This window comes from Papaver somniferum, chromosome 2 (genome assembly GCF_003573695.1).
Source record: "Papaver somniferum cultivar HN1 chromosome 2, ASM357369v1, whole genome shotgun sequence".
NCBI classification, from domain to species: domain Eukaryota; kingdom Viridiplantae; phylum Streptophyta; class Magnoliopsida; order Ranunculales; family Papaveraceae; genus Papaver; species Papaver somniferum.
The window spans coordinates 53812651-53823142 of NC_039359.1; the positions used below are offsets into that span (position 1 = coordinate 53812651).

The 10492-nt window shown below is 37.4% G+C and overlaps 1 protein-coding gene across 1 annotated transcript; it reads left to right on the top strand.

The window, feature by feature from the left end:
- The first annotated feature begins 7778 nt into the window (after window positions 1–7778).
- On the top strand, window positions 7779–10103 carry LOC113347664 (cytochrome P450 CYP82D47-like). Its single transcript, XM_026591338.1, has 2 exons — window positions 7779–9175; window positions 9262–10103. The coding sequence occupies exons 1-2, from the start codon at window positions 8117–8119 to the stop codon at window positions 9904–9906; spliced, it is 1704 nt and encodes a 567-aa protein (XP_026447123.1). The 5' UTR covers window positions 7779–8116; the 3' UTR covers window positions 9907–10103.
- The last annotated feature ends 389 nt before the right edge of the window (window positions 10104–10492 follow it).

The following is a 10492-nucleotide window of genomic DNA, read 5'->3' on the forward strand; positions in this document are numbered from 1 at the left end:
ATATCATGAATGCTTTGGAAGATACGACGTATGATTTTTACAATGCTAAAGAAAATTTCAGTGCTTATGATTTGTGGACTGCGTTAGAAGCAAAGTATCAAGCGGAGACTGCAGGGAGCAAGAAATTTCTGGTGGCTAAGTTTATGGACTTCAAGATGACGAATGATAAGCCTGTTGTTGATCAATTCCTCGATTTCAACAGATTATTAATGAGATTCTTGCTGAAGGTATGGTCATTGATGAGACGTTTCAAGTATCTGCGGTAATTGAGACGTTACCAACTTCTTGGTCTGAGTACAAGAAAAAGATAAGACATGAAACTGGCGAGATCAACATGGTTGAATTAGGGAAGAAGATTCAATTGGTAGAATTGTTGTGCTCCAAAGATAAGAACGTGTCTTCTGCAAAGGGACATGAGTAATAAATCTCATATGAATGAACATGGATCTTTCAAAGCTGGAAAAGGTGAGAGTAACAATCGTAACTCTAAGCGTGGTCCTCCCAAGAAAGGTATGTTTCGAAAACCAGAGTCTAGCATTATTAAAATTAAGGGTGCTTGTTATGCGTGTGGAGTTACTGGCCATATGGCAATTCACTGTAGACATCATAAGGACAAGAAGGATAATGCTAACTTGGTTGAAAAGAACAAGGATGAGTTTTCTTCTGTAGTGTCTGAAGTTAATTTGGTGACCAATATGATGGACTGGTGGGTAGGCTCTTGAGCTACCAAGCATGTTTGTGGGAACATAGACCTGTTCACCTCCTAACAAAGGGTAGGGGAAGGCGAGAAACTCTATATTGGTAACTCATCTGCATCAGAGGTTGTAGGAAAAGGAAAGGTCGGTCTGAAGCTCACATCTGGCAAGACTCTCACATTGAATGAAGTTCTTCATGTTCCAGACATCTGCAAAAATCTTGTTTCTTGTTCTGTTTTAGATGATAAGGGTTTTAAAGTTTCAATTGAGTATGGAAAACTTATAGTAACTAAGGGCAATGATTATGTGGGTAAGGGTTATAAGACTGGGGGTCTTTACAAACTTAATGTAACCTGTCCTGAAGTGAAATTGAATGATTCTTCTGCTTAAATGTGTGTGTCATCGAATGTTTGGCATGGTAGACTTGGTCATGTAAATTACAAATCAATGCATAAACTGGCTAGCGTAGGCTGCATACCCAAATTCACTTTAGATAAAAGTCATAAGTGTGAGATTTGCGTAGAATCTAAGCATGCTAAGAAATCATTCAAGAAGAATGTCTAGAGAAACACTAAACCCTTAGAATTGATTCATTCAGACGTAGTTGACATGAAGTCAGTTCAAACTAGAGGTGGTAAGAAATGGTTTGTCACTTTTATAGATTGTACGAGGTACTGTCAGGTTTATTTGCTTAGAGGGAAGGACGATGCCTTAGAAGCCTTTAAGATATATAAACGTGAAGTTGAAAACCAATTGAATGCTACCATTAAAACTTTTAGGTCTGACCGTGGTGGTGAGTATCTAATTCCTATTGGAGATTTCTGTAAAGAACATGGCATAATACATGAAACTACAGCCCCTTATTCACCTCAATCCAATGGTGTAGCTGAACTTAAGAACCGTACCCTTAAGGATATGATGAATGCCATGTTGATTAGTTCAGGATTACCTTCGAATTTGTGGGGGGAGGCTATCCTCTCATCCAATTACATCCTGAACAGAGTACCCTTTAAAGGATCAGATAAAACTACATATGATTTATGGAGAAATACATGTTTCGACCCATGCCCATGCGCGTGTACCAAGCACCAAGTTCGTGTCTACTTGAAATTATTTTTTGCAAGTTTTTAACTTGATAAATAATTTATTTAAGAGGTGTATTTATGGAAAAAAAATATTTGTGTTTAATTGTTTTACAAGAAACAAAACTCGTTTTATAAGAAAAAACCTAAACCTAACTTGATTTGCAAGTTAATTTTCCTATAAATACAACTCGAAAATCTTTTTTCAAAACACACAAGAAGCGACCATCTCTAGGTCTACTTTTCTTCATCTTCTTGCTTTTATTTTCGTGCGGCGTTTTACTTCCATTCCCGTTGCTGAGTTTAAGAGTGGGTAACTTGTATTGTGCTAATACAAGTTATATCGGGCAGTCTTATCCTGGACACATCTTCGCACGTTGGAGTGTAGCATTACTTTAGAGTATACCCGCGAACTAATGTGTTAAGGACATCTTGTTGAACCTGTGATTCATCCCTCATCAATTTTTTCGTGGTAGAGTTGTTTGATACGGTTCTTTATACTTATTGTTTGATACATCTGACGTTTCTTCTATTGTTGCAAGACTTTAACAATCTTAACACATTATTATTCCTTGTAACAATGGGAAAAAACGACGTTGAAAGACTACAAAAGTTTAATGGAAAGGATTTCAAGAGATGGCAATCCAAGATGTTGTTTTATCTAAGCCATCATGAATTGGATTATGTACTTGTTCCACATGATGAATTGATGAATGTTGAAGCTTTAACTGAGGAGGTGATCGAGTATAACAAGCGGTGTAATTTTCTGGAGAAAAATCATATCATGAATGCTTTGGAAGATACGATGTATGATTTTTACAATGCTAAAGAAAATTTCAGTGCTTATGATTTGTGGACTGCGTTAGAAGAAAAGTATCAAGCGGAGACTGCATGGAGAAATAAATTTATGGTGGCTAAGTTTATGGACTTCAAGATGACGAATGATAAGCCTGTTGTTGATCAATTCCTCGAATTTCAACAGATTATTAATGAGATTCTTGCTGAAGGTATGGTCATTGATGAGACGTTTCAAGTATCTGCGGTAATTGAGAAGTTACCAACTTCCTGGTCTGAGTACAAGAAAAAGCTGAGACATGAAACTGGCGAGATCAACATGGTTGAATTAGGGAAGAAGATTCAAGTGGAAGAGTTTTTGTTCTCCAAAGATAAGAACGTGTCTTCTGCAAGGGACATGAGTAATAAAGCTCATATGACTGAACATGGATTTTCCAAAGCTGGAAAAGGTGAGAGTAACAATCGTAACTCTAAGCGTGGTCCTCCCAAGAAAGGTATGTTTCGAAAACCAGAGTCTAGAATTATTAAAATTAAGGGTGCTTTTTATGCGTGTGGAGTTACTGGCCATATGGAAGTTCACTGTAGACATCATAAGGACAAGAAGGATAATGCTAACTTGGTTGAAAAGAACAAGGATGAGTTTTCTGCTGTAGTGTCTGAAGTTAATTTGGTCACCAATGTGATGTACTGGTGGGTTGACTCTTGAGCTACCAAGCATGTTTGTGGGAACAGAGACCTGTTCACCTCCTACCAGAGGGTAGGGGAAGGCGAGAAACTCTATATGGGTAACTCATCTGCATCAGAGGTTGCAGGAAAAGGAAAGGTCGGTCTGAAGCTCACATCTGGCAAGACTCTCACATTGAATGAAGTTCTTCATGTTCCAGACATCTGCAAAAATCTTGTTTATTGTTCTGTTTTAGATGATAAGGGTTTTAAAGTTTCAATTGAGTCTGGAAAACTTATAGTAACTAAGGGCAATGATTATGTGGGTAAGGGTTATAAGACTGGGGGTCTTTACAAACTTAATGTAACCTGTCCTGAAGTGAAATTGAATGATTCTTCTGCTTACATGTGTGTGTCATCGAATGTTTGGCATGGTAGACTTGGTCATGTAAATTACAAATCAATGCATAAACTGGATAGCGTAGGCTGCATACCCAAATTCACTTTAGATAAAAGTCATAAGTGTGAGATTTGCGTAGAATCTAAGCATGCTAAGAAATCATTCAGGAAGAATGTCCAGAGAAACACTAAACCCTTAGAATTGATTCATTCAGACGTAGTTGACATGAAGTCAGTTCAAACTAGAGGTGGTAATAAATGGTTTGTCACTTTTATAGATGATTGTACGAGGTACTGTCAGGTTTATTTGCTTAGAGGGAAGGACGATGCCTTAGAAGCCTTTTAGATATATAAACGTGAAGTTGAAAACCAATTGAATGCTACCATTAAAACTTTTAGGTCTGACCGTGGTGGTGAGTATCTAATTCCTATTGGAGATTTCTGTGAAGAACATGGCATAATACATGAAATTACAGCCCCTTATTCACCTCAATCCAATGGTGTAGCTGAACGTAAGAACCGTACCCTTAAGGATATGATGAATGCCATGTTGATTAGTTCTGGATTACCTTCGAATTTTTGGGGGGAGGCTATCCTCTCATCCAATTACATCCTGATCAGAGTACCCTTTAAAGGATCAGATAAAACTACATATGAGTTATGGAAAAATACATGTTTCGACCCATGCCCATGCGCGTGTACCAAGCACCAAGTCCGTGTCTACTTGAAATTATTTTTTGCAAGTTTTTAACTTGATAAATAATTTATTTAAGAGTTGTATTTATGGAAAAAAAAATATTTGTGTTTAATTGTTTTACAAGAAACAAAACTCGTTTTATAAGAAAAAACCTAAGCCTAACTTGATTTGCAAGTTAATTTTCCTATAAATACAACTCGAAAATCTTTTTTCAAAACACACAAGCAGCGACCATCTCTAGGTCTACTTTTCTTCATCTTCTTGCTTTTATTTTCGTGCGGCGTTTTACTTCCATCCCCGTTGCTGAGTTTAAGAGTGGGTAACTTGTATTGTGCAAATACAAGTTATATCGGGCAGTCTTATCCTGGAAACATCTTCGCACGTTGGGGTTTAGCATTACTTTAGAGTATACCCGCGAACTAATGTGTTCAGGACAGCTTGTTGAACCTGTGATTCTGCCCTCATCAATTTGTTCGTGGTAGAGTTGTTTGATACGGTTTTTTATATTTATTGTTTGATACATCTGACGTTTCTTTTATTGTTGCAAGACTTCAACAGATTGGTGAACACAATTCACACACTTTCTTTACTTTCAAAAACAGGTAATCATCTTATAGGACATCACCAATTCATCATCACATAAAACTTCAATGAAATGATAATCATTAAAATGATTAAGATGATTTTTCTTAGGAAGTTGAATTCTAACAAATATAGTACAAATTGTAAATTATATAGATGTTAATGACTACCCAAATCCAAGAGATGCAACAAAAAATAATCATTAATTATGTCAATGAGGAAACTCTATATCTACGAACCGATTCACAAAAATGTAAATATATGCATTGGAAATCATGTTGTAGCATAGAAACAAGAAATATGGTGAATCTAGGACCCCATCCCCATGGTTAATCATAATTCTTCAAAGAAAATCAGCTCATAGTAAGAAGGAAATTGGGCACAAAAGTTACCTCTTATAACAAGTCTACTTAGCAAGTTTCTAGTGCCTGAAAACCACAATCATACGAAAGACCTTATAGATCGAACCAAATAATCCCAACCTAAAATATGAATCTTTTTCTCTGTTATCAGATTACCATCTTAGTTATATGCATTGAGGGAACACCAAGTTATATCCACCCCTGTTCCGATGTAAATTAATGGCGGTTATTTTGAGAAATTGTTGCATATTATGAGGTATAATTGTGCATTTTTATTGTGAACTTCAAAATATACCTCTTCTGACAGATTCCTTTCAGTGATGCCTAGTCGAAGTTCCTTCAATCTTATTGTAGTAGCAAGAAAAATCCCTAAAAGTATTTCATGTGGTTCCATTCTAGTTGTAATAGAGAAAAAACATTAGTAAACATCCACTCATCCATTCTGAATAATATGTGTTCAATCCAAGTTTACCACGAACTTCATACCAAAGTTAATTAGACAAATATGAAACAACATCTAGTTAACTCAAAATATATTTTTTCACCTTTCAATACTAAAACCCAGTTTTGCATTCACATTTTCGTTACCTGAATTATATTGGGAAGAGCTTGAGCATTGAAAAGAAATTTCTGGTGACAAAAAATCTGATAGGTCGACAGATGTACGTCTGGGGAGTGGAAGAGAAAGAGTAAAATGAAAACAGGATTAGGGTTTTCTAGAAAAGGTTTTACCTTTTCCATAATAAGTTATGAGAAACTAAAAATCTTACATGCGAAAAAAAAATGCAAAAATATATATTTAAGTATAACTTCAATTATCTCAACATATAGTAATATTTTGATTATGAAAAGAAAATCTACAGAAAAAAAATAGGGTAAAAGCAAAAGAGTGCCTTTGATAGAGTTTCACATATGTAGCTTTGGGAAGGTATGTGAATCACATTATTTCAACAGCCTTTGATTCTGCTCTGCGAACCGAGATGGTGGCGTCTTGTGCAATCAATCTCGCCTCCACCGGAAAACACCATATTAACGCAAACAAAATCACAGTGACAGAAGTACATGTTGAAATCTTGAGTCATCCATGCTTGTTGTCTCACGATGTAGTTGTCATTGCAATCTTTCTCATGAATTAAACTCTGGGAGAGGAAAGGCGATGTATTTAGGGTTTAGCAGTTTAAGATATGGAATGGAAGATTGATATTAGGATGTTACATGAGAATAACTTCTAAATCAAATTCTATTTTAGGCCTCAAACAATGATCCCCAAGGAAAATCATAAAAACCGACATCCTAATCTCCGTTCTCCGTACAATAGTAACTTCGAAAAAAGGATATTCCATGTGGAGAAAGAAATGTAAAAGAAGAGATTCAGGGTTGTGAAAACTAAGTAAAATCTCGGGTGTGGATGGTATTCATCACTTTCCCATTTCGTGTGAGGTAAAACCTACCGAATTTTTTTCAAAACCCTCAATTCTTATTGGTAGGGGGTCAGGAGTTCTAGAATTCAAGCTTTTGGCATAATTTTCAATGTGAGGCCATCAATTTATACTCAAATTATATATACAATCTGTATACGTTCATCATGTATCTATAAATGCAAGCGAGCAAATTAAACATATTGGGAAAAATAAATTACACCAACAACTGGTTTAAAGATAGGGAAACTTGAGAAAATGCCCCAATACGTCAAAAACCCAGTTAAGTCACAAATGTGAGCTCACACACGCGAATAAAATGACAAATACACCTTTCAAAAATCAGTGTTAAGGGATCAAAATTCATGATTCAAGGTGTAAGGTTCAGGTTGTCGCGGCGGCGGTTTTGGTGGTGGTTTTGGTGTCCTTACACATGTGACTTAACTGGGTTGGATGACAATGTATGTTCCAACTATTTTTAACGTTGGGGCAAATTTCCAACATTGCACCTCTTATTGCGGTGTTTTCCCAATTTTCCCTCAAGGACGTGGAACTGCAGAGATCTCCTTGAGTTGGTTCAAACTTAGCCTCTCGGCCCAATAAGGCAATAGCAGTTGCACTACCCCGAACTGAGCATTTCCTCTTTGTAAAAGCCATGCAACAGGAACGACAAATGCAGCTCATGTCAGCGAAACCTCTGTTCATATATTTTCCGTATCAAACCAAAAAAGAAAAAAAAAGGATAAAGTTAGTAAAAGTTTTCTTTCTTTTCCCATTTTATCAGAAAGTTGGAGAAAGTTATAATTGCTGATTTCTTAATTTTGTCTCGTCAAATCTTTTGAAAAACACAAAGATCAATCTGATTAGTAACTTGTTAATACACGTTAGCTACCAGTCGCAACACAAACTTCCAAATATGTGTCAGTATCCATTTGACACTAAACATAAATGATAGAAGAATCCAATTAAACTACGTAACATCAATAATTCTCGACTGTTTTTCTCTAAATGGCAAGCAATTTTCTACTTATACGTAACAAATGGTGTCATCTTATTATTTCAAGAGCCAACACTAATAAAATGGTGGTCGAACCAAATATAAAAATATTATCTTAGTTCCACTACCAGCATTCATTGAATTCAAGTTGCTCTGGAATAGCAACAATGCACATATAGATAAACACAGTGGAATTCTGGAAGAAGCCTAAAGAGTGGAAACTATGAATATATACACTTTCAGTTAAATCAAGATTAGCTAGGTGTATGTCTCTGGAGTGGGTTGGTATAATAAACTGCTTTAACATGATTTTTATCATCATATATATTCAGTTTCCCCAATAAGCTAGCCATCTAAATCCTATCAATCTTCTTAAATCAGTGTTCTTCCGTATTGAAATAATCATCACTAGGTGCTAAGAGTGATATGGCAATCATCGATCACCGCTACTTGCAGCCGTTCGTGAGTATTGCAGGCTTACTAGCTCTGTTATCCTTCTTCTATTGTATTTGGGTCGATATTATAAGACCAAGGAATATCAAAACCAGCTTAGACGAACGCAGTTTATCACCAGCATCTCCACCTGAAGTTGCAGGTGCTTGGTCGATAGTAGGCCATCTTCCTCAGCTTATAGGATCTACACCTCTATTCAAGATCCTTGCTGACATGTCTGACAAGTATGGACCTATTTGCATTGTCCGATTTGGTATGTATCCGACACTGGTAGTGAGCAGTCGGGAGATGTCTAAAGAATGCTTCACCACCAACGATAAGTTATTCGCTACCCGTCCTCCTAGTGCAGCCGGGAAGTACCTCACTAAAGCCATGTTTGCCTTTTCAATGTATGGTCCTTACTGGCGGGAGATCCGTAAGATCTCTACAATCCATTTACTCTCACTTAGGCGCCTCGAGTTACTTAAGGATGGCCGTTACTTAGAGATCGACAAATGCATGAAAAGATTGTATGAATATTGGATGGAACACCATAAGAAGATAAAGCAGAATGGTACAACAGCTAGTTCAGTAAAGGTCAACATGAGCCAAGTGTTTGCAGAACTATCCTTAAATGTGGTTTTGAAGATAATAGTAGGAAAAACACTGTTTATTAAAAATGGTAATGAAGATTGCACCAAAGAGGAAGAAGAGGGCCAAAAGCTCCACGAGACTATCCTAAAATTCTTCGAACTAGCAGGGGTGTCAGTTGCATCTGATGTTCTTCCATTCCTTGGGTGGTTGGATTTGGATGGGCAAAAGAAACAAATGAAGAGGGTCTCCAAGGAGATGAACTCAATCGCTTCAAAGTGGCTTGAAGAGCATCGAGAGAAAAAAAGACTGCAAACAAGACAAACAAGCGGAGCAGCAAGAGGGAGTAATTATGATGATGGGAATGACTTCATGGATGTGTTGATGTCAGTTCTTGATGAAGAGGAGGATGATCTCTTCTTCGGTTACAATCGAGATACTGTCATCAAATCTACATGTCAGGTATGTGATCAATTCTTAAATTCCAAATCTACATCGGTTGTAATTGATGCAGGGTAACTTACAAGATGGTTTTATTGGTCTTGCAGCAACTTATAATGGCTGCTTCGGATACAACGTCACTTGCAATGACATGGGCTCTCTCACTGCTGCTCACCAATCCTAATGTCTTACGGAAGGCTCAGGATGAGCTTGACGCCAAAGTTGGCAAGGACAGGATAATAGAGGAAAACGATATCGAGTGTCTCGTCCACCTCCAAGCAATTGTCAAGGAAACACTTCGATTATACCCTCCTGGTCCACTCTCCGTACCCCATGAGGCTATGGAAGACTGCACTGTTGGTGGGTACAAAGTGAAAGCAGGCACACGCTTAATAGTTAACCTATGGAAACTGCAGCGTGATCCTCGAGTGTGGTCAAACCCGTCAGAGTTTAAGCCTGAGAGGTTTCTTCCAGAGTCAGATGGTGGTTTTGGTGGTGCAGAAGCAAAATTCGACTTTAGGGGCCAACATTTTGAGTACACGCCATTTGGATCAGGAAGAAGGATATGCCCAGGTATCGACTTTTTCCTCCAGACAGTTCACATGGCACTAGCTCGTCTTCTTCAGGCATTTGATTTCAGCACAGCCGGAGGACTAGTTATAGACATGGCGGAAGGTCCAGGTCTAACCATCCCCAAAGTAATCCCGCTTGAAGTTCACCTAAACCCACGTCTGCCAGTCACACTTTTCTAGGCTTAATACTTGGTAGTGTGTGTTACTAGCGGCAGAGACAGAATTGAATTAAAGAGGGGTCAAATAAAATTTCACTGTGTGCGTTTCCGCTGTGTGCAGTAAACAATGAATAAATTGGAAACTCTCATTGCATTCGTGACTCAGTTCAGTGACTGTAAATTATTGCTAATCACATAATTTGAGAATCACTCCAACAATTGCAGAATCCTGATCCTGAATTACTGACAATGGTACAAACATGCATCAGAGAACCAAACAAAAAAGTTGAGCTAAAATGCAAATTCTGAACTCAGGATAGACACTGGGTATTATTAACAAATGCCATAACCCAAGTCTTCCTTGCATGCTCATGCACTACAGATGCATTGTTGGCCATCAAATTTTACTTTTTCTTAGCAGGTCATCATATCCGCGTTACGTTTAACATATTTCACTACAGACACAGTAGGCGCACGAATGATAAACTTCTACATTTTTCTCATATTTTACATGTTATATGTAGCTAAACTAGTGTTCATGCGCTGATTTTCTTTGGCATACCTGTATATATTAGCATCTCTTTGGCATAAGCAATTGTTTGAACTTA

Excerpts from the sequence above, each read along its gene's own strand:
- LOC113347664 (XM_026591338.1), top strand. The coding sequence starts at position 8,117 with ATGGCAATCATCGATCACCGCTACTTGCAGCCGTTCGTGAGTATTGCA. Across the intron at positions 9,176-9,261 it reads TCATCAAATCTACATGTCAG|CAACTTATAATGGCTGCTTC; the intron begins GTATGTGATCAA and ends TTGGTCTTGCAG.